At 45.3% G+C, this 26,890-nt stretch overlaps 1 protein-coding gene across 3 annotated transcripts in view; it reads left to right on the top strand.

Annotated features, from left to right (window-relative positions):
- LOC147727604 (protein NipSnap homolog 3A-like) overlaps positions 1–26,890 on the top strand; it is a 281,171-nt gene that overhangs the window by 201,599 nt on the left and 52,682 nt on the right. For all 3 annotated transcript variants that reach the window (XM_086961637.1, XM_086961638.1, XM_086961639.1), the window contains one exon: positions 8,454–8,612. In XM_086961637.1, coding sequence (XP_086817763.1) covers positions 8,454–8,612 — 159 coding nt within the window. The remainder of the gene's footprint in view (positions 1–8,453; positions 8,613–26,890) is intronic.

The raw sequence follows: 26,890 nt of genomic DNA, 5'->3' as shown, positions 1-26,890 counted from the left end.
ATCAATGATGAACAGAGCGGTGATAGTGAAAATGGTTGTGTTGCCCCACCTGCTGCATTATTTTGTCAACATCCCCATGATATTACCAAGATTTGTTTTTCTGGAACTGGATGTGCTCCTAAGAGAACTGCGGTGGAGAAGTCGGTGGAGCCAAGTAGCTTTATCAACACTTTAGTTACCCTCAGAGAGAGGAGGGTCAGGGGTCCCCAATTTTGAGAAATATTATATAGTGGCTTAGCTACAGTGGCCTACCTGGTGGCTAGCTGGCCTATCCCTTGATTACACAACGATGTCCCAATTGGAGCTAGATGCAGGGGCACTACAGATATTGTGTTTTTTTAGACCTACTGCCTTTAAATTGGGGTACCAAAGCTGACGGCGGTCACTACTACTGCTCTGAAGCCGGCCATATTGCTTATCCGCCCCACCGACCCCTCCATGCCCCAACGTTACAACTCAATGATCTACAGACCTTGCACACATTTGGACGTCCGTGCTCTGTTCATTTACAGATGGGGAAGTGACATTGACAGGGTTTCCAATGATGAGGAATGGCAGAGAGTGGTGCAATACCCCCTATTTGGTGCAGTACAAGAGCACAAGGAGCAGATTTATTGACCTCTGGCAGAAAGGAATCTTTCCCGTCAATTTAGAACCCCTCATGCGTCAAAGGCAGGCTGAGTGAGTGAAGCAGATTGCCCCTCCCACAGCACCATAAATGTTTCCTTTATGTGCCAAGGTTTGGGCTTTCATTTAACATATGGAAGGAAGGTGAACAAAGAAAATCAATGCAATATAATCAGCTCTTCCGTTAAACATGCCAAATATGTACCCGTTTCTGTGCTTTTACCGATGAGCTGGAAGGGATGCAGAGCAACACCGAGGGTGCCAGGGTAGGCATTGAAGAAAGGTGGGAGAGATAAAGAAATAATGCACTTGCAAGGAGTGCTCAAAGGAAAGAAAAAATGATAGTTCCCTGATTTGAGCACTGAAAGAATACAAGTCATCCAATCAAAAGGATGGCAAAGAAACAGTACTCCAGGGGAGGGGCAAAGATGAGAAGAGCAAGGAGAGCTATTGAATAGAAGCAAGAAAATGATTGACAAGAAAGATAACTAACGCTAAGCAATAGTCTGACCCAAAGCGTACTCTAAGGATTGGTATTTTACACCTCAGGTCTTCAACAACAGAGAGCTAAGAGCAGAATATAAGTGAGACCTACAGAGAAGGCAGCCACACTCTTATTTTCTGCGCCAGCTGACCTTCAGTCTGAATGCACTGATGGGTCTACCTCCACTTGGACTCAGGTTTTATTAGGGGGAACACAAGGACTCTCGAGGAAAATATTAACCAATAATGGGTTGAAGCAGAGATGCCTTTTGTCCCCTTTACTTTTTTCTTTTTGTATTAACGATTTGCCAAGAAGAGTGGGGCTCAGTAAAGGGGTTCCCCCCCCCCAAAATTAGGAAACTTAGAGCTGAGATGTCTGCTATATGCAGATGATGCCATCATAATGGATTTAACCCCAATTGGACTACATAGACGACTTGCAGAGCTGATTAGGGACACTGAAGAGTATTATCTAAAAATAAACATTTTAAAGAGTAAAGTCATGATTTTTAGTTATCAAGGATGTAAGGTCAGAAGACATTTGCACTGGTTTTTGGGAAAAGAGAAATTGGAAGTAGTAAAATGTTATCCATACTTAAGAAAAATATTTACAAATAGGTGCTCGGCTAATAGTCATATGGACCACTGCAAAGGCAAAGCAATCTCACAAGCCTTTGCAATTAACCGCCTGTACACACACTGTGGGAAAAGACACTTCTCACACATTATATCGGTCTATAAAATAAAGATCCCACCAACTCTGAGCTACACCAGTGAAACAATAGATGCACAAGAGTGGGACAAATTCGAGAAAGTAGAAGGGCAAATCTGGCGCCCAATATGCAACTTGAATCGCGCGGCACCTATTGCAGCTCTTAGGCTCGAATTAGGTTTGGTCTCCACTTATGTGCTACCAATGGCCGCATGCTTAAGATGGTACAATGCATTGTTAAATAGCTCAGAGAACCTGCTACGGGTAGCAGTGTAAGAGAGAAATATTTGTAAATATGAAAGAAAAGAGTGCTCTTTTTAGGAATAATTTAAAAGCATTAACAATGTTTGGTTTAGATAAGGACGGGACGGCGGTTCTTTGTAAAAGGGCTTTGAAAACTAAACTTAAGAAAACAATCAACGGGGTTTCTCGTGAAAGACATATTAAAATGTGCTCAGAGAATAGAAATATTGATTGTATTGTGGGGAGCAGTATTGACAAAACCCTTCGGTCTTTAAGGCTGATTTACTATGTTTGTAACCAAGCATGTGCACTTTGACAAACTTTTGTTTTGCTGCTAGTTACACATTCTGTATGATCTCTAGCACCTTACTAAATCCTTGTTTTGCTGCTATTGTGTATTCCAGCTGTAAAAGGCGAGTCTACGGTATTGAACTACTCTTGCACTGTCATTATGCTGTTGATCATACAGTACAGTTTAGTGAATAGACAAATTATTGTTTTTCAATATATGGTTGTTCTGTTCAAGATCTAGTACTGTATAGCGAATTTTAAATCTTTGCACTTTACAACAAGTTTATTTCTGAATGTTTTATGATAATATTAGATTATAACTCCGTAGAAGTCTGTAAGTATTCATGCATGGTAATCCGACTATTTATGGTTCATCCCCTCTGGCACTGGAAAACCTATAGTAGGCTGCTACTGATATGTTCATTTATGATTTTATGAAATGATAGGATGAATTTAGATTGGTAATTTTCATGGATTGTAATGTTCATAAGATGTATTTATATGTGGAATTCTTCGGAATTCCAAATCATAATGAATAAACAAATTAAATTTAAATTGGGCAGAGGTTGCATTGTCTTCTGAGAGCTGGGCCTGGTATTTGACTAGAGTTTACCTCAGGCCCTTGACTCTGGTATCCTGTCCCCAGATTCCTTCATGCATGGCCTTCAGTGATGGGCAGTGAAGAAGCCTACGTCACAGGTCTGCGAGGGACAGCCTTCGGCTACACCCAAAGGTGCTTGGGTGGAGGCCCTATGCTTGGCACCCTTCCCTATGGCGTGCTCTTGTCATCTCCTTGAGAAATCTCCTGCAATGTGTAGCCCTAGGCCATTGCCCACTGGCTGCAGATAAGACTCTGGTGCTCTGAGTTCTGGGCTTCACCCTGAAGAAGGTCTTATGCTCTGCATTTTTGTAACGTTTTATTGGTTAATTTTTATAATGCTAACCCAACTCAATTCCGTGGAGCTGGTGCCTCCTATTTGAGAGGATTGTTGGATAAACACATTGAAGGAAAACACATCTATAGTGCTATTGGGTAATTTTAACATTCACCTGTGTGATTCTTGCTCTTTTCCCGAAACTTGCTATTCGTCACTCTTACCACGAGTTGCTCATCACTTAAGACATTCCACTAAGGGTGAATTATTAAACACAATATTGAGCAATTTTTAACTTGGTCCTTGTTAAGGCTTCAAGTCCAAACGTGAATCTTATCTCTACTCTGCCTACCTTCTCTGGAAGCATTTGTTTTTCACTAATTGACATCATCTTTTTCTCTTCTGGACTAGTACCCTCATGAGTGAACTTTGAGGTGTTCTGGGATTTTAGAAGTGACCACACCACATTATGTGCCACCTTTTTGTAGGTGATTATTCCTGCGCCCTGTACTTATGCTTTTTGCAGGCGGGTATCTGTTAATAAGCAGGGTCATAGAATTAGCTGGGATAAGGTTATTTCTTGCCAATTTGTCCTTGATTTGTTTAGGGAAAGATACGGGGAGTTATTTACTTGCCTGGACGACAGTGTCTTGGATGAGAATATTTTAACCTCTTTTTCCACCTTCTGCATCAAGGTTAGGTCTATCCTCACTACTACTAAAACTAGCTCTCCAGTTATTTGCAAATGGTTTGCCCCACCCCTCCTCCATTTCCCACAAACTTCTTTTGAATCCCAGAAGGAGCCCAGAGACAGACAGTCATCTAATTGATTGTTGTTCGACTAACGATTGATCCAAATGTTTTGGAAATTTGGGGAGTAATTAAAGATGCTTTCGATGCACAGTTGGACATTTGGTTCATCCTTGGCCCCTCCATTAAAATTTAGTTGGGAAGAGGCCAGGGATGCTATTACTGATTTTCCCAAGAAAAAATCCGCCAGGTCTGATGCAGGTCTACTCAAGGTCTTTAAATCAATTAATGAATTAATCAAAATACTTTATTTCCAAGAAATACATTCTTACAGAAGTACCCAATTCATAAATAGGCAGTCCCAAATATCATAAAAAATGTATAACTCATTTATTTAGATTTTAAGCAAACACATAACTTTGGCTAAACTGTATAAGCACAAATAAATTCTGACGCTAAAAGACAGCAAATGGTCGACAACCCAAAGTCCCACTTATATTAACAGTCCATTCAAAGGACAAAAGAGGCCGAATTAACCATTAACTTGCAACTCTGTTTGCTCAGATACAACATTGTAAAATTCAGTGTGCATAGCAGCTTATCACAATTCCCCTTCTCGCGCTAGGCCTTGCCATATCTTTCTCTTAAAATGAGCAGGCCTCAGTTAGATCTTCAAAACTGTCCCACTCGTATTAGAAACTTTCAAAAAGAAAGAAAATAAAAATAACCAGCAGCTTGCAACACATTACTTGCCCGGTCAAAACACCACTCTACCAGCTAAGGGGCTAGCCAACTTTTACCCTAAACACTGAGAGGAAAAAAGCATAGCTTGGGATATTAGAATTTTTTGCAGGTATTGACCGGTGGCTATGGGTACATGCTGGTATCTGAGATCACACAGCAATTTTAATCCAATTTATCTCTATGGTATCCCGTACTTTTTAAATATGGGTTGGAGGATATTTTTCCTTTCCTCATAGATAAGTACACAATCTATTGAAAGGTGGATCACTGAATATTTCCTACCCCGCTTACAGGGACATTAACCATACCACTCTTCTACTTTGGTTTTTAAACCCGATAGTCGTCAACCAGAGTCAATTCCCACCCTCAGTCACAGGATTTCATTTTGTGAAGAGTAATCTGGAATTGCATGTTTAAATCCTTAATCGATTTATGGGTACCTCTTTTAACTCTATATATCAACTCCGCTATCAAATAACAAATTCCGCCTTCATGGGGTAACTGTGTAATCGTTCTAGTCTTCAAAAAGGGCAATAGAGGTGACCCACTGTATGCCCATTTCCTTGATTGATTCTATGGTCAAGGTGATGGGGAGAATTATTTGGAGCAGATTAACTGCATGAGCCAACTAACACCAGGTTTTGTCTTCTATACATTACAGTTTTCAGCCTGGGAATGGGACGGCGGACAAAGGTTTGAACCTCTATTTGTTTATAACTAAATGTACCAAGGCTAAGGCTGGCTAAGTCCACTTGGGGTTCATTGATTTAACTTCAGCCTTTGACTGGGTCAGTAGGGCTAATATTTGGAACATCATGCTGGGTATGGGTTTTGATAAAATATGAACTAATTTTTACATGATTTACACTCAGACCTACTGACAACTTTCCATTACAGGCCTACAGGGGAGTGCATGTCTAAATATGTGTTGAACAGAAGTGTCAGACGAGGTTGCATACTAGCACCTTTTTTTTAATTCACACTATATATCATCAGCCTGAATAAAGTTTTAAGCGTGGGGGCATGATTTACCCATGGTAGATGGCCAGCGTGTACTTGTTTTACTTTAGGTCCACAACACTATTTCCAGAACTGCCATAGGTTTACAGCATCTCCTGAATAGTTTTGTTGATTTTATGAAAAATATTGACTGTAACACCAATTTTGCCAAGTCTAATATGGTAAAAATACCAAGAGCAGAGCGCCTTATGTTAAAGTTGAAATGATTAGTATCTAAATTAGGGCATGGTTGTGTCACAGAAATGCTGAAAGTTTATCAAACAAAATGTCTAACTATAGAACTGTACAGCGCTGAGATCTGTGGGTATTTCAACTTGTTCCAACTTCAAACAATAGCTTCTGCTTCCCTTACCTTGTAGTATGTCTACTTTTAATGCTCGCGAAGAACAAGCAGTTGGCTATGTTTCTGATTTAATTCTACTACCTCCCCATATTTTATGTTTTGCTGTCTGGATTAAGAAAGAACTTCCCCTTCAACGAGTAATCATCAAATACTGTTTTAACCTTGACTGTCAATCACAACAAAATTCTAAGAAGACTGGAAAACAGGATGGGTTTATCTGGCACAGTCTTTCCATGGTTCAAATCCTTCCTGGAAAACAGAACACAATTAATCATGGTGAACAAAAATCTCTCTTCCCTCTTCACTGAACCTTCTAGGAGTATCACAAGGATCAACCCCATCACCCACCCTATTCAACCTCTATGTCGAACCACTAAGTGAACTACTCCAGCAAGCGAACATTGCCTACTATATGTACACGGATGACTCTCAACTTTACATCAAGATCTCCTCCATTGAAGACATAAAAACAATGAACCTGGCACTCGAAAAGACCGTCCACTGGCTAACGACCAACTTCCTCAAGCTAACCTTGCAAAAAACAGGATCTCTTCTAATCTTCCCCTCCCCCCCCCCCCTATTAACTCCCTGGATACAAAGAAATGGACCAAGTTGATCACTGCTCTGAATTGCACACCAACTTTGGTGGACTCCACCAAATCACTCGGAATAACACTAGATAAAATCCTTAACATGCAAACACACATCAACCTGATAGCTAAAAACGCATGCTTTCACCTCAGTTACCTTAATAAAATGAAACCATTCATCAAAAACCCAGACCTCAAAACAGCAGTTCAGTCCTTAGTCATCTCAAGGCTGGAATATGGATGCACCACCCTAGCGGGGCTCCCCAAAATCTCAACCGCCCCTCTCAAAGCCTGCCTCAACGCCGCAGCAAGACTCTTAACTGGATCTAGAAAATTTGACCACATATCACCACACCTGAAAGCACTCAACTGGCTACAATATGAAGCTCGAATCCACCTAAAAATGGCATGCATCACTCACAAAGCGCTTTACCACAATATGCCCCATTACATATCCCAAAAACTTACCCTAACTGGAGAACTCCGACATTCTAGGAGCGTCAATAACCTACTCCAGAAACCCTCACGTTTCAGCAAGAAAAAAACATTGGACCGAGCATTCTCTGGAACAGCACCAAGAAAATGGAACTCACTCCCTCCTTACATCAGAAAATCTCCTCTACTATTCTGTTCAAAAGAGAAGCGAAATCATTCCTGATGTGCAAATTCCTCCCGTAAAATCACACAGGATCTAATCCAGCTCTATATCCTTATACTTGCCTCCTTTCCCCTTCCAAGGACTCCCTCGCACCTTTTACCTGTTGCTCAGATTCCTTTGTGGACTGTGCCCCTGCGACCTTTTGACAAAACATGTTGATATTATGTACTGCCTTATCTTGCTATATGTTTTTATTAATTCTGTGTACTCTCTGTAAAGCGCTCTGATACCCTACCCTGGGTCTGGTCCACGCTATAGAAAACTCTAAAAAAAAAAAAAAAATAATAATAATACATTTCTGTGATTTAATTATGTCAAGGATTGTTTTCACAATTTAGGGCGCCCTGATCTGTTGCACATCCCACACTCCATAGTCCAGGTGATATTGCTTGGATTAAAAAAGTTTTGTTTTGCTAGAATCTAATGATAGTGAGTCTAGATGTCTGTGCCTTTTGTGAGATCATATGTTTTGGTCCAACAACCCTATCTTTGGAACCTTACTTAAACCACGGGTTGTCAAACACCCGCCGTTTTTGTTATCCATTTTAGGTTAATTTTAATGCATCACTTGCTACGTGTCCCAAGGGATTGTGCAAAGGAGGAAGCTGCTGTTCCCTGTCAATATGTTGGCAGCTTTGTCCGAGACCCGATGCCCTTTCTACTGTTAAATGTGTTAAAGATTTTTAAAGCCAATCCGGGCTGACCGTAGCTTTGGACAAGCTAGGCCTGCCCTGTTGCATCTACAGATGTTGACGAATATCAGAACCTGTAACCATGTTGCTTGTTTATTACTGCTTTTAAAATGAGCAATTCAATTATTTTATATTAATGTATTGGTTTTTAGTGTTGTCTGTGCACTCTTCTTGTTTGTAGCTGTAGCCTGGGAGGACATTAATGTGGTTTGTTATACGATTTGTTATTATTTTATTATTTTGTGTCTTATTGATATTGTTTTGATTTTATTGTCTTTTATGGTTTACATGTTTTAAACCGAATAAAGAAAAGTATTGAATTAATTGATTCACTTTAACTTGGTGATACTGGAGAGTGATCTGCTTGCAAAATAAAAGTTAGATAATCCAATTTTTTTTTTTTTTATTTCTCCCATTTGTCATAGACAGTTTTGCTCACCGAACAGCAGTCCGGACAGCACTGGCCCAGGATGAACAGTGGCAGGAAAAGTATATTTCCAAAATGCTGCCCTTGTTGGAAAAGCAGGAAAACGAAATCGCATACCTGGTGCCATGGTGTAAATTAGAGAAGCCCGAGAAGGAAGGTGATTATTTAAGTAGAATCAGAGTGACTGTAAGATAATGGTCTTATCAGCAGAATGAGAAATATTAGAAGCACGGAGAAACCGAGATACACAAACATTAAGAGCGCAAAATAGTTTGATTTTAATAGGAATATTTTATTTTTATTTTGCAAGCAAAATATGCCCTATGCTTATTACTTTACACATCCCCATCCTTCAAATCAAAAAAGGTTAAATGGAAAGCGAATTAGTGCATGATGTTAATTTATTAACATTTAAAAAAAAAATATATATATATTTAAACTTTTGTCTCTGTGTGCTGCTCACTTGGTTAAATGGCAACAATATTATTGTTGCTAATGTGTTTCAAATAGCAAAATTGTACATATTCTTTAGGAACTCACAAGCTGTGCGGACATATTTTGTATTAATTGGTTTTGTGTCTAACACTTGTGTATTGCAACTATGTGGGTTTATCTACACATACATTAGATCATTTATTGTTTAAAAATAGCTTGGAGAAATTAGAATTTTTTGGTTTTCAGCTTTTAAAAGCTAAAATTGTCCAGGATGGTGGCGGAGTAGGACGTGTCTTCCGCCTTTCTGCCACCCGAGCCTGCAACAACAGTGCCCCAAGGGGTTCCTGGCAGGTAACACTTTAAGCATCTGTGTGCCTACGCTGCAGATGGGGCGCACCAACAATCTGGGGGTGAGTACGTGGCTGCTAACCGCTCCTCCGACTCCGGCTTTGGTTGAGTAGCTGGGCAAGGCGACCATCAAGATGGCGGATGCCTAGGCCTCTATTTATGGGCTTCGCAACTGTTGCCCCCCGAGAATGTCCACCTCTCCCCTCAACCTCTACACAGCGCTGCCTGGAGGATGATTTGGAGTGCTTTGGATATCCGGGGCCATGAGGCTCTGGACGGCTCTGACATTGCAGCCTGACCTCCCACGGCCAACAATACCCTCTGGAGGGATACCAGGGCCAATTAACCCGCTGCCAAGCGAAGGCCCCTGAAATACTGGGTCTTCTAAGTAGCTCCATCAACCCCTTCAACAGCAGTAACAGAAACTATAATGGCGCCTTCTGTAGCACCAGTCCGGTACTTTCAGCAACCTTACCTGTAGTACTGCTGTCGTATACCATGGGCCCAAGCATTGTGGCATACTCACTGCTGTTTTTCCCAGCTTCAGGGGAGTGAGTATCTCTCTGGGTTCCTTATGACCCCTACTGGTCCAGTGGAACCTATGAGAGAGCTTTGCTTCAAGAGGGCAGCCTACATTTGCAGGTCCTTAGTCGCAACGGGCCAAGAATCAGTGGCCTCTCGCAGCAAGCGACCCTGAGCCTGCTCTAAGACTAATCGATCCAAAGTAAAGATCCCGTTTGCTGCTGTGGGGTCCTTTGCCCCCTTCTTCAAAATCAAGTCCCAATACAAAATGACATCTTCAAATACAAGCGGGACCTATCTGTTTGAGAAATGCTCACCCACCCCACTCCGGTCCAGGGCAAAGAAACAGCAATAAGTTCTCAGCCCCTTACTCGCCATGAGCCAGAGGGACTGCTGGATGTGGATCAAGCCCCGGTGGCTCTGAGTTGCTTAGCTTCTCTCTGTGATTCCCTGAAGACAGACCTCTAAACCCCTAAAGATTACCTCTTACAAGACATGTGGGAAATGTGTCAGGACCTGATCTCACTCTGAGATCGCGTTTTTATACTGGATGACAACAAAATCTCGAAGAGGGAAGAGGTGGAGATACTATGACAAGAAATTGTACGCCTGCATGAACAAAATTACGAGTTAAGGGCTCAAACAGAGGACCTTAAAAACAGTTCGAGCCATAGTGGCATTTGACACAGAGGGGTTTCATCGGGGGCAGAGTGCTCCGAGATAAGTGAATACACCCAGGTGCTCATTCACAATACTCTAAATTTGGAAGACAACACTAAACTTGGCCTGGACAAGGGCCATCGGGTCAGTCGGCTTGGGGGTACAGCATTAAAGCCATCCGACAGACTAGCTTCTGTCTACGTCTTTCAGATAAAAAAGGACATTCTTAGAGCTGCCAGATCGAAACAACCCATCCGCTTCAGAGGACACACCATAGGCCTCTTCCAGGATGTCTCCCTCCTTACCCTCCAATGCTGCAGTGAGTTCAAGCCAGTGACTGATTTCTTACTCTCCAAAGTGGTGCCTGTTAGTTGGGGGGCACCTCTTCAGAATAATCTTCTACTGGGAAGGCCAGCATCATCAGCTGCGATCACTGAAAAAGGCTTGCAGGGTTCTGGGCCTCCCGGCTGAGAGCGTGTCCCCCACTACTGCAGGCTCTCCCCATAATTCCCCAACATGAGCCTCAACAAGGCAGACTATAGAAAAGATAAAACGGCTCCCACATCTTGACCGCAAGGAGTGGGCGCAGGAGCACCAACATGTCCTAGATAAACTTGCCTCTGGCACGTGTGGCAATTCCACCTGACAATGCCCCTCACAGGTTGCTTTCTGTCTGCTATGATTCTCAGCTGGCACTTCTTCAGAATTGATGGCGGCCTCGGGTGGCGGGGAGGCATCTGCCACCTTGGAGATCTGACCCCAGTCTTTCCGCTCCCGGCCTACTGGACTAAGCAGACTATGACGTTAATTTTTGATAATTGTTCATGGGGTTATCATTCCTTCACCTTTCATGGTCTGACTAGGACATCTTTGATTTGGGTCCTGTGCCAGCCCTTCGCCTTGGGCTCATATTCTGCTTGCCCTTTCCCTGATCTTCTGCAGCTCGCCTTGCCTTAGCACTCCCCTGACTGACTGTCCTGGAAATTAAAATTAGGAGCCTCAACTTCAGAGGCCTTAATAACCCTACTAAACCGAAGAAATGCACATATTACCCAGGGACTTCCACCACATGCATTCTCGTTGCTTTCCCCGCCAGCTGTGGTCTTCCAGCTCCTTAAAGTGAGGGGGTAGCCATCTTTTACTCCATAACGTTTACCCTGCCATAGTGTCTAAAGTGACAGAATTAGGGACGCCTTACTGAATACCAACTTGACTTGGCACCTTTCATTTAACCCTGGCAAAACATTTAAGCACCCACTCACCAGCAAGAGTCCTTCATCATTAACACCCTCTCTCCCGTACTTCAGACCCCAAATGCTGCCATACTGATCAGAGGTAACTTAACAGTCTACTCTAAATAGGAGCTTAGAGGGAAAAATTGGACTGGGTCGCCCTCCACTCAGACATAAACCAACAACAAAACACCCTGTCCACATGACGCTAATTGTGTCAGTTACTTAAATAATAGAACAGTCTGTACGTACTGATAACTATTATCTTCCCCTACGTATTTTTATTCTCATAAGGCGACAGTTCACTGCACCTCGCCCATAAGTTTCTTAAATTCAGACTAAAAGGCCAATCTTCCTTGACAGTAACACAGAACACCATATAGATAATGTCTGACACCTCTAATCCGTACCGGACATCCACACGATTAATATTGGACCAAGTTCTACTTAGAAAAAATGTGCAAGAAACGAATTGCACCTCACGGAAACACCACCAACGGGGTAACTGATATGTAATCTCCAGACAGGCCCCTGTCTCATCATCGGTTGTCATCCGATTCTCAAAGAAAGAAGAAAAAGAGTGTCCAAAACAACCAACCAAACAGTGCAACAAACAGTGAAAGCAGAAGACATCTGCTAGTGACAAACAATTACATAAATAAGTGCATAAAACACAGCATCCACTTCTCTTCAAAAACTTTATTCATAGAGAAATTAATGTCTGTTGTTGAAATAAAAAGGCTGGTAGCTATTCATGCATACCATTACCTATTGCCAATGCCGACATGTTTCACTGCCACAACAATTTTGGCAGATTCATTAGGGCTGCACTATATGCTGCCACTCCACTCTTGGACACTTGTTCTGTGTTCACTGCCAAAGAAACAGGCACATATTAGAAGTTAAAAACGTGCAACCACACCCGGTCTGCTGTATATATTTGAAGCAATGTGTGAACGTTATTTACCCAGAAACAGCCTGACTGCTCATACCGGCTGCCTGGGGATCAAATGGGAGGCAGAAATACTCCAAACGTGAGTCTCCGCCTTCACTGAGCTTGGATCAATCTGGCAGTGTAAAAACAAAAGGAATTGCCAACTGTCAGCAATATTCCAAAGTTGTTAGCATCTTATTACACCACCCAGGGACATCCACGTTCTACTAAGAGACGCAGTGTAGTGTACCATGGTTTTTTCGCTCCACTTCTAATTTTAAACGGAGCCTCACACACACACATTCAGGCTGCTGAATGGGCTACCCATCCATACTGGTTACCATAAAAAATGATGATGTTGCTTGGAACGTTTCTTTGGTGGTTATAGAATATAATCCCAAACCGTCTCCATTCACACGCGGTGTAACAGAGAATCACCTCCGTCGAAAAACACGCTAATGCTCCGTGTGTCCCATATGCGCGGCATATTTTAAAAAACGGTTACCCATTCTGCCACTATCTCATTCGCTCAGAATCCACCACGATACTTCTCACTGTGAGATCGTATGACGAGTGCCTCGTCTTGTTCTAACTGTCTTTGCTCAGATCTCATGGAGATATGCATCCGTGGCGTGTACACACGCCCACGCCTTCCGATCACGTGTGTGTCTGTCTCTACCGCGGTGGCCATCTTAGAACGGTAGTTCAAGCAATTGGAATATGGCCAGTACAGTTGATTTAGTGCGCAGCTGCCAGCGCACACTAGTTAATATAATTGCCTATATTTATTCTCAAATCTGCACAGAAGGTGTTTCTTTCAAATGGTGAAGCAGTCTAGTAAATCCCCCCCAAAAATGCGGTCACGAGATCCAACATTGGATCTGGCGGTCATCTTAGACTAGTCAAAATTGAGATAGAGCATTTGATGGACGCTATATACATTATTAAAATACAATCGATAGTGGAGCCTCAAACTAAAAGGTCTTGTATTTAATAGACAGAGAAGGTCCAATGTAGTATGGACACCGAAGTGGTTTCTTTTTATCTTTCTTCATGAAAGAATATCTGTTGTTACTCAAAGTAGGGCGGATACATCACCTGATTTTGTACACAAACTCCCTTGCATTTAAAGGGGTTGCATTGTATTTGTAGATACCAAGGGGAAAAGGAAAAACGACACAGAGCAACCATGAATACAATCCATGCAAGTCCTAGTCTGTGTGTCAATTACCCTGTCTGGGAAAATTGCTTCCACAATCTCGTTGATGTAGGGGGACATTTAAACAAAGGCTTAAGGACAAACAGGCTGCTGCAGTGCTCATACCATTACAGTTTTATTCCATTCCATTCAATAATTTCGTTGAGCCCCCATGGATCTGTCTTCTCACTGTAAATCCAGCGGGCTTCCTTTGAGAACAAAATGCTCTTCATGTTCTGCGGTGTCCCTTTCACCTTTTCCAACACTGTCCAGGTGAAAGTGTGTTTCTCATTGAAGCAGTGTTGTACAAATGTTGTCGTTAATTTACCTGCCCTTATTGTGCTTAAATGCTCTTGCACTTTGACTTTGCGTGATGTTAATCCTATATAGTGTAAACCACATTGGCATTTAAGTCTATACACCACATGGGTGGAGTTACAGTTACTGAATTGATTGAGGAACCATTCTTTACCTGATGTCAGCATCACACTAGTGTTCTTCTTAGAATATCAATAGTGTTAAGCTAGGTGTTACTTCTCCAATTTTAGTTGGGTACACTCAATGTTGCATTGTTGTGCTAATATTAAGGCTTAACCCATGGGGCGTGGCCAACTGCCTAGGGAAATGGCCGCACAGTAGCGAAGCTCCATCGTGCCACTCCCGAAATATCCATCTAAAGTGACATTGTCCAGAGTGGAAATCCTTTAAAACTTTACCATCCACCTTTAATACGGTGGTGCCTCGATCTGTCAGCTGCGGTTTGGAACAGGCAAGCACAACCACAGTTTTGAGGCCGGACCTGGGACGACCCAGCTGGAGCAGACGGAGTGGCTTGGAGGCCAAGGCTGCCGGCGCAAGACATCCAGGTGCCCTGAGGTGCGGCCCCTGCCTGTGGTCTCCCGGAGGGACCGCTCTGCCAGATTTATTGCGTGCCACTGGTCCGACTGCCCTGCGAGGACCGCGTCACCGGTGGTGCGGCTGTGGGAGTAAGAGGGGCACGCCTCGGCCCCCTCTTGGACAAATCTGATCAGAGGAGACTCCAGAATGCGCAACATACTGGTCACCAACGGGCGCTGCAAGTAAGCAGCCCCCGCTGTCCCCATTCCTCCTCAAGGGACTCCTGCCACAAAGACTGGCCCATAATTGCACGCGGCCCCGGCACAACTATTCAGAGCCTGCCTGGCGCGAGGGAGACACCGGGGGCAGATATTCAACGCATGGCCACGAACCAGTGCCCTAATAGTTGCTCCAGTCCTGGGTACAGGGCTACTCATCGAGGCATGACCACATAAGTCTCCTTGCTCCTCCAGTGCATATCTGCCTATTCAGGTGCGCAAAACACAAAGAGCCAGTGTGGCAGAAAACTCTGCACAGAGGAAACTCCTGCAGGTCACAGCAATGACTCACGAAAGGTGCTAACACGCAGCGAGACACACCTCGTCGTTATGGTCTGCCCTCTGGGCCCAGAAGTAAGCTACACTGCAGGCTCCGACGTGGTGATCACTCCGCTACTACAAAGAGGGACACTAAATCAGTGGTACCGCACTGGCCTAAGCTGTCACTAGCACCGTGTTTTTGCTGTGTACAATGTCTGCATCGCTTAAGTGAGTAGCAGGGTCATAACCGGGCCCCCCCCTCGCTGGCTGGTCTGAGTGCGGCTCCGCAGACACTGTCCGCAGCCTTAATCGGCTGGTAAAACCAGACAGGCCGGACTGGGCAGAATCCCACACGCAGGTGGCGGTGAGTAACCAGCTGATTCCACCATTTTACTTGCTGAGCCTAGACTATGACTCAGATCATGGTGAGTGGCCGTGGTGGCCGGCAAATGCTCTAGACAAAGCTGGAAAAATTCAGCTGGTAGAAGGGGTAGGAAGAGTCGCAGTCCACTCAAAAAGAGAAGGGCGAACCCCGCAAACCCACGCTGCAAGATGTACTGGCTGCCACTACCACAGTGCGCACTTCCATGGCGGGCCGAATCGGCATATTTGTGTCAGAGGTTTCCCTGATCAGGGCAGTTATGCGGAGAATGACCAAAAAGCCTCACAGCGCTGGAAACCACTACTAAGGATCTAACGATGGACTTTGATCTGCTTAAGCGCCAGGTCACTGACCTCCAAGCAAAATAGGACCTACTGGAGCACCAACTCAATGAAAATGAGGGCCGTATGCGGCGCAACAACATCCATATCATGGGAGTGCTGGAACGAGCAGAGGTGCAGGGTGCGGACCTATTCGTGGAAGATCTGGTATTGAAGCACTTCCAACCTAAGGGCCTATCCAACAACTTTTCCATTGAGAGGGCGCACAGGGTGCCAGGCGGCAGACCAAGACCAGGAGCACTGCCCGATCTCTCCTGGCACTGGTGTTTAACTACCGAGATCGGAACGCCATACTCCATGCAGCGAGAGTGCCCCCCCTCTCCCTCCCCCTACCGGTTACTGTTGATAATAGTCAAGTCACTATTTTCCCAGACTTCACTCTTCGAGTCCAGAGACAACTACGCAGTTTCTTGGAGGTGAAACGCACCCTGTGCGACCAGGAATTCAATACGTCATGCTCTTCCCCGCAAAACTACGTGTTGCCTCCAAAGGAAAAACATAGTTCTTCTCAAGTCCTGAAGATGCGTGGGGTTGAAAGCAACTTAAAAAGGATCGCCGTGGAGCAGTGCGCCACGATCGACCGGACCACCAACATGGGTCCTGAGGGGTGACGGCGCTGCCCCGGGAGCCTCACCGAAATCGCACCACATGGTTTGAGGACATGGATTTAGCCGCAAGTCTCCATGGTTGATCTTGCCACACCTTGCTGCTGGAACTGAGCTATATACTACTGTACTTTACTTTACCAGGGGGATAATCCAAGACAATTTGCCACTGCGACCCATGGATCCAGAGACGTAACTATATAGCTATTGTTGGGGTCTTGGGATAACTTGTGGATGAGATGTGAGATAGATGACTTGGCTTGCTCTCCGGATACTTAAGCTTGGGAGACCCTGGAGCTTTTTCAACTGCGATCCACACCAGAGAACTCATTGTGGACACTGTACTTTATATGCTGCGCCTATGATGGGTCGATTACTTGGGTTTGCCTACTGCTGCTGATGAAGACAACAGAAACATAATTATGTATATAAGGTGGGTTGTTGGGGGTACTCACTGAATGCTACTGTTGCGCGGCATTGCCTGTTCTCTAGGGGCATGTGCCGGGGGGCATACGTTCGTCACAAAACACTGCTATGGGGAGTGGGGTTGGTACACGCACCTACAAGTTTTCTAGGGTGGGCGAAAGGCACTCTGCAAGTTTAAGGAGGCGGGCATTTTTTTGCCTGCCATGCAAGGAGGCGGGGGTGGGCGAGGGTATCGTGGGGGTGGGGGGGTTCTGTTTGTCTTTATCTTTTTTTGTTGGATTATTTGTGAATTTGGAGGGTGGGCATCCCGCTCGCTGCACCTCTTTGTCCTGTACCTCATTCAGTGTATTGTTCAGGGTTCTTTTTATTGCGAGGGATGGGGGGGATGTTCTAGTTTATATTGTTCTTTGTTTCTCAGTTATGACATATATGACTAGGTGAAGAGGATAGGGTTTTCGTGGACAGGAAGTAATGGTGCTCTGCTAATATTAACGTAGTAGTGTGTGGATAGCAGTAATATATAATGGTGCTGACAGGAAGGGGAGACCCTACAACCCCTTAATCAGTGCAGGAAAACCCAAACACAAGTACAAATAGCAACAGTCCTGCGTACTCATATAGTATGGTAATACATCCCGGTTGATTCAGTGTAAAAGCAAACTAAACCAATATAACTTTGAAGTTATTTGATCTTTTTATTTGGTCATATCACAAAAGGACACACAGCCAGCTGACACGTGTTTCATCAGCAAAACTGTTGTCTCCGGCTCTTCAGGGCTCTATGGCTGAATTCCAAGTCAATAACATCCCCCAGCCGGTGATAATTCCAACCCCGTAGGGTATGCTAGTACAAGTTGAGGCGATCACCTCCCAAGTCTCAAAATTGCGAGCTATTGAAAAGTATCTATAAATTAGGATGCCAGTACTGGTGAGTAGTGTTGGACAATTAATTTTTCAATCGTAATCGTTACCTAAAACAAAGTGAGGTATTTGTCTGGATCGGTCATGCTAATGCACGTGATTGTGCTCTCCGTTACTTAGGTTGCGTCAAAATGCTGGCGTCCTGGCAACTGAATTGCAATCCGGGGGTGCTATTGACTTGGAATTCAGTTTGCTTTTACACTGCATCAACCTGGATGTATTACCATACTGTATGAGTGTGCAGGACTGTTGCTATTGTGACATATATGACTGTCTCAAAGGAAGGTCAATCTCTGGTTACATGCTTTTGGTATTTCTGTCTATGAAGGGAAAGTTGTCTACTGATGTGTCCCCCCCCCCCCCCCAACCCCCCTTGGGGCGTTCACGGGAGGCTCCCCCTGCAACGGAATGAACAAGCAACCGGGCGCAATGGGCACGATGACTAGGCAGGGGCTAAATCTGTTGACGTGGAATGTCAATGGGCTGGAAGACCAGATCAAGAGGAGTATAGTGCTCCAATTTTTGAAAAGACTTTCCCCCGATGTAGTCCTCTTACAAGAGATGCACTTGCTTGGAAATGCTTGTAAGGTCATGTCGCGATGGAGTTTCAAACTAATGGCACACTCTGCTTTTGCTTCAGGCTCCTGGGGAGTGGGCATAATGGTCCAGAAATCATTCCCCATGACAATTGATCTTGTCCGTACCGACGTCCGAGCTAGGTTTGTGGCCATCTCCGGGACCAGGGAAGGGCGCATAATCAATCTCCTTTCAGTCTATGTCCCGCCAGGATTGCACACCCAAGCCTTTGCAGACCTTGGGGATCTCCTACTGGCCTTGCTGGAAGGCAGAGTGTTGCTCGAGGCAAATTCAATTCCATTGTTTCGGACTCCCTTGACCGAGGACCTTGCCACCCTCCTGCAATCGGATCTACGGCTTCCTTGGGGCGATGGGCTTGGTGGCTGTCTGGAGTAGATTGCACCCGACCGAGTAGCAATACACTTTCTACTCAGGCGCACACCGTAGTATGTCCCTTATAAACTATGTTCTGTTGCCCACACAACAACTTGACAGCGTGAAAGAAATACAGTACTTAGCCAAGGGGATCTCCGACCATTCACCTATCCTACGTCGCCTGAAGTGGGTGAGCCCACGGTTGGCCATACAGCCCCGTCTTATGACTCCCCAAATCATGGACAAGATCTTAAGTGAATGGGGCCTTTACTTCCAGGAGATTGATGGGTCGGTAGACTCGACAACCACACTTTGGGAGGCCTACAAGGCCGATATACGGGGGTGGCTTTGGCCCAGATCTCGGGGCAGCGGACAGAGAAGTGTGCAGATATGACTCGCTTGGAGGACGAAATCCTACACTTAGAGGAAACTCTTCGGCTAAACGACTCGGTGGAAGTGGGGCAGAGATTGTGTATTAAAGTCAAGGAATATACCGACTTGGCAACTGAGGCTGCCAAGTTGCACCATAGGGCCACGCTCAGCAGAATTTAGGACGTCGGCGATAAGGCTGGCAAACTGTTAGCCTGGCTAGATCATAGAGATCAGGCCTGTCTCATTGTAGTTGAGCTAGAGGCAGACTCTCACTCCCGCCTCACTTCCCCCCCAGGATATAGCGGATGCATTCGGTAGTATTATCAGTCACTCTGCACGTCCCAAACACTACATAGGGAGGAGGAGGCTTCCTCAATTTTGCAGGACATTTCATTGCCCTCTCTCACCGACGAGGAGCATTCTGATCTTGACCTTGACGTCCCAGTTACAGAGGTCGAAAAGGCCATTACGACTCACGCGGTGGGAAAGATCGGGCCCCAACGGCTTGACCATTGAATTGTTTAAGGTTACTGCGGGTAAGACAGCACCCTATCCCACCGAAATGTTTTGTGAAAGTAAGAAGGGGGGAATTCTGCCTGAGGATCCAAGACTTGCTAGTATCGTTGTCATTCACAAAGTGGGCTAACCAAATAACAAGTGTTCCTCGTACAGAACCATCTTCTTTCATAATTGAGAAGCGAAAATCCTGGCAAAGGTCCTTGCTTCTTGTCTGCTCGGGGTCATCACCTGTATGGTCCACCCGGATTAGTCAGAGTTTATGCCCGTAGGAACACCTCCCTCAATTTGCTTTGGCTCCATGGGGTGTTGTGCCATGCCAGCACAATCAGGGAGGAAGCTGTTGTGGTCTCCCTTGATGCTACTTCCGCCTTTGACACCAATGAGTGGCCCTATATGTTTTCAGTCCTTCACAAATTGGGTTTTAGCCCCGGGTTCAAAGGGTGAGTTCGGCTTCTCTACCAACAGCCGCTCGACCAGGTGGTGGTTAACAATAGGAAATCTTCTGTGTTGGTTCTTAGCAGGGGCACCAGGCAGGGATGTCCCTTTTACCCACTTTTTGCCCTGGCCCTTGAGCCTCTGGCAATGTGGGTCCGTAAAGACCCCACCATTAGGGGCCTTAAATGAACATCTGGATGGGAAGACCGTATATCACTGTACACGGACGATATTTTGCTTTATTTGACATCCCCAGCTGCATCCCTCAATGTGGTCCCTCAATGTGGTCCTAGACATATTTCATGTTTTCGGTAGATATGCTGGCTATTCTATAAACTGGACCAAATCAGTGCTATAACTCCCATATGGAAGGAGACCTCTCCTCCTCGGGGATGTCAGCTGGCGGAAGCTACTGACTGCTTCAAATATCTGGGGATCTGGGTCTCTAAAGATCCTTCCAGATTTTATGATCGCAATCTTCTGCTGCCTCTCGTCCATCTTAAAGCTGATGCCCTACATTGGAAATCACTTCCGTTGTTTCTTTTGGGGCATGCAGCCCTGTTCAAAATGATGTCCCTTCCCTGGTTCTTATATGCTTTGCATAATACTCCCCACCTTGTTGAACCCTCGTACTTTAAAGAAATTGATTGTATCATACAGGACCTGCTGTGGGAGGGAAAGCCACCTCGTATCGCAACACACAAACTCACGTTAGGGTGGTGCGATGGGGGCATCGGACTTCCATACATGCAAAAGTACTATTAACCAATGTATGTATAGGGTGCAGGACGACCTGGCCTTCCAGATTGACAGATGGCTCCTCCCGGGAGGTAACTTTGATGGGGCCCTTTATGTGCGGTTGTTAAAACCTGCCCTGGCGGGCCCTACTGGGCATGGGGTGCAGGTGTGGAAGGCGGCTACCAAAAGTTTGGGATGGGAGGGGAAACTCACACAGGCCACACCACTCTGGCATAGCGAACAATTGGGCAGGCTGATTCGCTCGAGAGGCTATGATCGCTGGGACTTCATAGGTATATCTAAGGTGGGTGATATGTGGAAATCAGGTGAGGTGGTTCCTTTTCCTTGGCTGCAGCAGGAATACGAACTAGCGCATTCAGAGCATTTCCGGTATCTCCAAATTAGACATGCCTTACTTGTGATTCTCCCTAAAGGTAGTGCACTCCCCGAGTACACCCCACTCGAAGACAGAGTTTTAGATGGCGACCTGCTGGAGAAGGCCATATCACTCATTTACAAAAAACTGATTAACAACATGGCAGATCCCCTGGCTCCCCTGAGGGCTAAATGGGACCACAACGTGGCAGGATTGGATGATGACGAGTGGCTGGCGGCGGTGGCCTCCTCTCGTGAGGTGGCCATCTCCTCCAGGCTTCGCCTTGTGCAGCTGAAGCTTCTCCGCAGGTCCTATCTGTCTGGGTCATTGTTGGTTCGCATGGGATATAGCTCAGAATTGTGGCTGTGTAAGGCAGTGTGGGTAGGAGTGAACCTTTATTCACACACTTTGGGAATGCACGATACTTCAGCGATACTGGGAAGCGGTAGCTAACCTTATGGAAGAAGTGTTGTGACGGCAAATAGATTGTAACCAGAGCACAAGTCCTAAAAAAAAAAGTAGGGGGGACGCTGTCACCGGAAATTACGTCACGACAGGAAGTGACGTCATGAAAGGTGGCTTGCACCATCAGGCTCATTGCCTCCCCTCCTCACCCATTAGATGCGATTGCATCTGAGGAGTCAGCGCGTGAGCAGCGTGCTGTGAGCTCCGAGCTCCTCCTCCCAGAGAGGCCAAAGAGTGAAGTCCAGCTGTTTGGCAGGGGGGACGGCGTCCACCCGGTTAAATAAGTGGGGGGACATCCTCCACCTGCGTGGTACCCCGACTCGAGCCCTGATTGTAACATTAAACCAACAATCCTAAATGTATGGGGCCCTACCGACCTAAATACCAGGAACGAATAAGAGTTACCTTGGGGCTGATGGTGGCAAAACGAAACATTGCAAGACTGTGGAGGGCGCAGAGCCCACCGGGTATCGACGAATGGGGTAAAGATGTGGATTGGTGTATGGTTACGGAAAAGACTATATACGAAGCCAGGGGGTGCCAGAATAAATGGACACAAGTTTGGGGGTAATGGAACACTCACAGGGGAGAAATATGTGAACCTCCGAGATCGAGAGAGGATATTGTGAATGACATCTGAACATGTTTCATTGGGGACTGTATTTATTGAGTCTTGATCACTATGTCTCGTGTATCACTTGTAGCCTAACGATATTGCCAATGTATGTGCAACATGTTTTTTTCTGTCTGTCATGCCTTGTTTCAATAAAAAAAAGATTTATAAAAAAAGAGGCCCCTTGCCTCCACGCCATGTGCCCGAACAATGCCATCATGAGCTGCCCCAACTGCCACTTTGAACTCAGACCCTCTCTAACACCAGCGGATAACTCCATACCACCTATTAAAATGTTTATTTTAAACTGCCAATCTTTGACAAAGCATGCAGTAGAAATATCACTCCTCTTAGAATACCTCAACACGGACGCTATATTTCTCACGGAAACTTAGCTAAAGGATGAGGTAGACCCGGCCATCAGTTCCATATCACAGCTTGGTTATGTACTGCAGAGGGTCGATAGGAAAGTGGGAAGAGGAGGAGGGATAGGGATAATATTCAGGGACTGCTACCAATGTAGATTCTCTCCAGCTGAAGTCCCCGACTGCGAAAGCATGAGCTTTGCCTCAGAACTATCTTCCACCTCGACCTTTTCAGGCCTTCTACTCTATCGCCCCCCTGGTCAAATAGGCAGGTTCATGGACTCTCTTCCCTCCCATGTTGCCGAGCTAGCCCTATCTTCATCAAACTTTACGGTGTTGGGAGATATAAACATCCATTTGGATGATATCTCGGACCACCTAGCGAAGGCCTTTCTGAATAATTTAGCAGCTCTTCAAATTATCCAGAAGGGATTCGAACCTACACACAATAAAGGGCATTTACTAGATGCGGTTCTAAGTAATGATCAGAGGCTTCATGTAGGTGTTCCAATCCCCCTCCCCTGGACTGACCACTTATTGGTACCGCTAGCTTGGGAGATTCTGAGTCCCCCCATGGCTCCTTCCCGTGCCACCCTAATGGGGAGGAATTGGTCGAAGGTATTAGCCGACCAATGGACAAATTCCCTTTCGGCATTCCCTTTACCCACAGGGGATGACCCTGACATACTTAACATGCGCTTTAATGAGTGGATACAGATGTCACTGGAGTCGGTGGCCCCTTTGAAACTTCTTAAGGAAAAAACCAAGTCCAAAGAGGCACCATGGTACACTCCCAAACTGAAAGAGCTAAAGCAGAGCTGTAGGAAATTAGAGAGGATGTGGAGACGTACAATAAAGGTGCCAGATAGGAACCTTTATAGGGAATCCATTAAGAAATATAAGGCCGAAATTACGCTAGCACAATCGGTGTTTTATGAACAAAAGATAAGGATGACAGCTAATGTCCCGAGGGAAATATTTCGGATTGCCAAATCTTTGATTAAAACTCCACTTATTCCCCCTGATCCAAAAGAAGCTCAAAGCCGCTGCGACAAGCAGGCAGAGTACTTCTTCCAAAAGATTCAATCCATCTCCCTTTCTTTTAAACCGAATGTACAGAATCCTTTTGATACAGGAAACATCCCCGCAAAATCCATCTGCCAGCTAGTGGAGATTCCACTGCTTAATGAAGACTCCCTGAATGCATTAATGCTAAAAGTGACATCGGGCCATCCTACCGATCCTGTTCCGCCGCGCCATCTATTGAAGGTTGCGGATATTATCAGACCAATTATCCTAAACATCCTGAATACCTCTATTACTACAGGAAATGTACCAAAGGCTTGGAAATGCGCTCAAGTCAGGGCTTTATTGAAAAAACCTAATCTCGGCCCAGCAATTATGGCTAACTATCGCCCAATCTCCCTCCTCCCCTCGATGAGTAAGCTGCTTGAGAGGCACATCAATTCTATCTTGGTTGACTATTTGGAATTCAACCACCTACTCCATGACTCTCAAGCAGGCTTCCGCCCTAAACTAGGGACAGAGGCTGCTCTGCTGACAGTAACAGAGCTAGCCCGGAAGCACATGGATCAAGGCGGCACCACATCAATTATGTTGCTAGACCTGAGTGCCGCCTTTGACACAGTGAACCACAACATCTTAATCTCTCGCCTAAAAACATCTTGGAGTGGCAGGTCAAGCCCTCACTTAGTTGCGATCCTTCTTGTAGGATAGGATGTTTCAGGTGTCAGAGGGTGCCATTCAATCCAAAGCTTGGCCCCTCACTTGCAGAGTGCCCCAGGGTTCCTCCCTAAGCCCTACCATTTTTAATGCTTATATGGAGCCCCTGGCAGAGATTGTGCGTTCCCATGGCCTTGATATAGTAACCTATGCAGACGATACCCAACTAGTGGTGGCTCTGAACCAGCCAGAGGGCACATCCAACAATCTGGGCAGTTGCCTAGAAGCAATAACAAAATGGATGTCCCTGTCCCACCTAAAATTGAATGGGGAGAAAACGGAGCTGATGTTCTTGGGAAAATTAGGTGTACCAAGACCCACCATTGATTAGCCGACCTGCATGGGGGTCCCCCCAGAACCAAAAGATTTGATCAAAAGTCTGGGAATATGGCTGGATAACAACTTAAGCTTTAATCAGCAAGCCACCAAACTCTCTGCCACATGTTTTGGCCTGATGAGAACGTTGAGGAACATGTTGCCTCTTCTCCCCTTTCAAGCCCGAAGGATAATGGTCCAGGCTATTATCCTGTCCCGCCTTGACTACGGGAACGCACTTTATTTGGGCGCTCCTGTCAGCACTATTAAAAAAATCCAAGTAACCCAGAATGCGGCGGCACGTCGTCTTCTCGGACTCTCTCGAAGACACTCAGGCGTGTCCGCCTTGAGGAAACTACACTGGCTACCCATACAGGCAAGGGTAAAATTCAAGGCAATGTGTATAACGCACAAAGCTATGTGGCAAAAAGGTCCCGCAATGATCTGTTCTTTAGTTACTCCCTACCATCCTCGGAGGTCATTGCGCTCCAGCACAACCTTTCTGGCTACAACCAAGAAAATGAAACTGTCCAGATGGGATGGCCGCTCTTTCTCGTGGAACGCAGCATCAGACTGGAATTCCCTGCCACTTTCCTTGCGCAGTGAACCCGATCTCCAAAGATTTCACCAAACCCTGAAAACACTTCTCTTCCACTAATCCTAGTTGGTTGTTACCGTTTCTCACCCGTCCTCAGCGCTACGAGGCCTCCGGGTAGTAATGCGCTTTACAAAACTCTATTTCATTTAATTTCATTTCAAAATAGAGGACACAAACTTGGCATTAAAAAAGGCTCAACCCAATTTTGAAAAAGAATTAAAGGGGGAGACGCGTGAACTGACACTGCGGCAGTGCCTTTGTAGCAAATAGCTTTCCTAAGCATGATAGTTCTTTTGAGATCTTTCAAGAGGCAAAACATTGGCTGTCTTATGGCTGGGCCATTTAGCCACTTGATATTCAGGCTGACAATTTTCATAGCTAAGTAGAACTTTTGTCCGTGTAGCCTAGTGCCTTGTTCCCAAGGCCCCAATTTTGAAGAACGCATTGGACACATGCCTTTGGTTGCACCCCTCTATGTTGCACTTCCTGGTGAAGGATACCTTCTCTTTTATCAACTTCATTTTGAAAAATGTTCATAGAGAGTGTAGTTCTTGACTGAAATTTGCAGGGCAGGTCCACACCATAAGCAAAAAAAAACGTTTCAGGTGCTTTGCAACGGAGATACCCACTCGCACGGTCAGGATAAATTCTGCTTAGTGTCTTGGGGGTAAGGTAAGTTTGATATATGAAATTATATTGAACTAATTTAAACTGTGCATTTGAACTTACTCCGTTAACCCCTTCATGAATTCTCATCCATTCCTGTGTTGTCAGGGAATCTCCTATGGCTTCATATCATCGTGTTTGGATGAGAGGTGCTTTATCTGTCAAGTCATCCTGGATCGCTCAGTATAAATCAGAGATGTAGCGACGTCCCTGGGTCATATAGAGCATTACTTGGAGAACGTTCGTTAAAGGGGCACCTCCGGAAAGGAGGACCATATCTCTTGTGCCACCCTGGATATCTTTCCATATTGCATAGGCAGGTTCATGGACTCTCTTCCCTCCCATGTTGCCGAGCTAGCCCTTTCTTCATCAAACTTTACGGTGTTGGGAGATATAAACATCCATTTGTATGATATCTCGGACCACCTAGCGAAGGCCTTTCTGAATAATTTAGCAGCTCTTCAAATTATCCAGAAGGGATTCGAACCTACACACAATAAAGGGCATTTACTAGATGCGGTTCTAAGTAAGGATCAGAGGCTTCATGTAGGTGTTCCAATCCCCCTCCCCTGGACTGACCACTTATTGGTACCGCTAGCTTGGGAGATTCTGAGTCCCCCCATGGCTCCTTCCCGTGCCACCCTAATGGGGAGGAATTGGTCGAAGGTATTAGCCGACCAATGGACAAATTCCCTTTCGGCATTCCCTTTACCCACAGGGGATGACCCTGACATACTTAACATGCGCTTTAATGAGTGGATACAGATGTCACTGGAGTCGGTGGCCCCTTTGAAACTTCTTAAGGAAAAAACCAAGTCCAAAGAGGCACCATGGTACACTCCCAAACTGAAAGAGCTAAAGCAGAGCTGTAGGAAATTAGAGAGGATGTGAAGACGTAC

This window comes from Lissotriton vulgaris, chromosome 3_1 (assembly GCF_964263255.1).
Source record: "Lissotriton vulgaris chromosome 3_1, aLisVul1.2, whole genome shotgun sequence".
Lineage (NCBI taxonomy): Eukaryota > Metazoa > Chordata > Amphibia > Caudata > Salamandridae > Lissotriton > Lissotriton vulgaris.
Note: the sequence above shows the minus strand (reverse complement) of the source record. Positions and strands in the feature narration are given on the sequence as shown.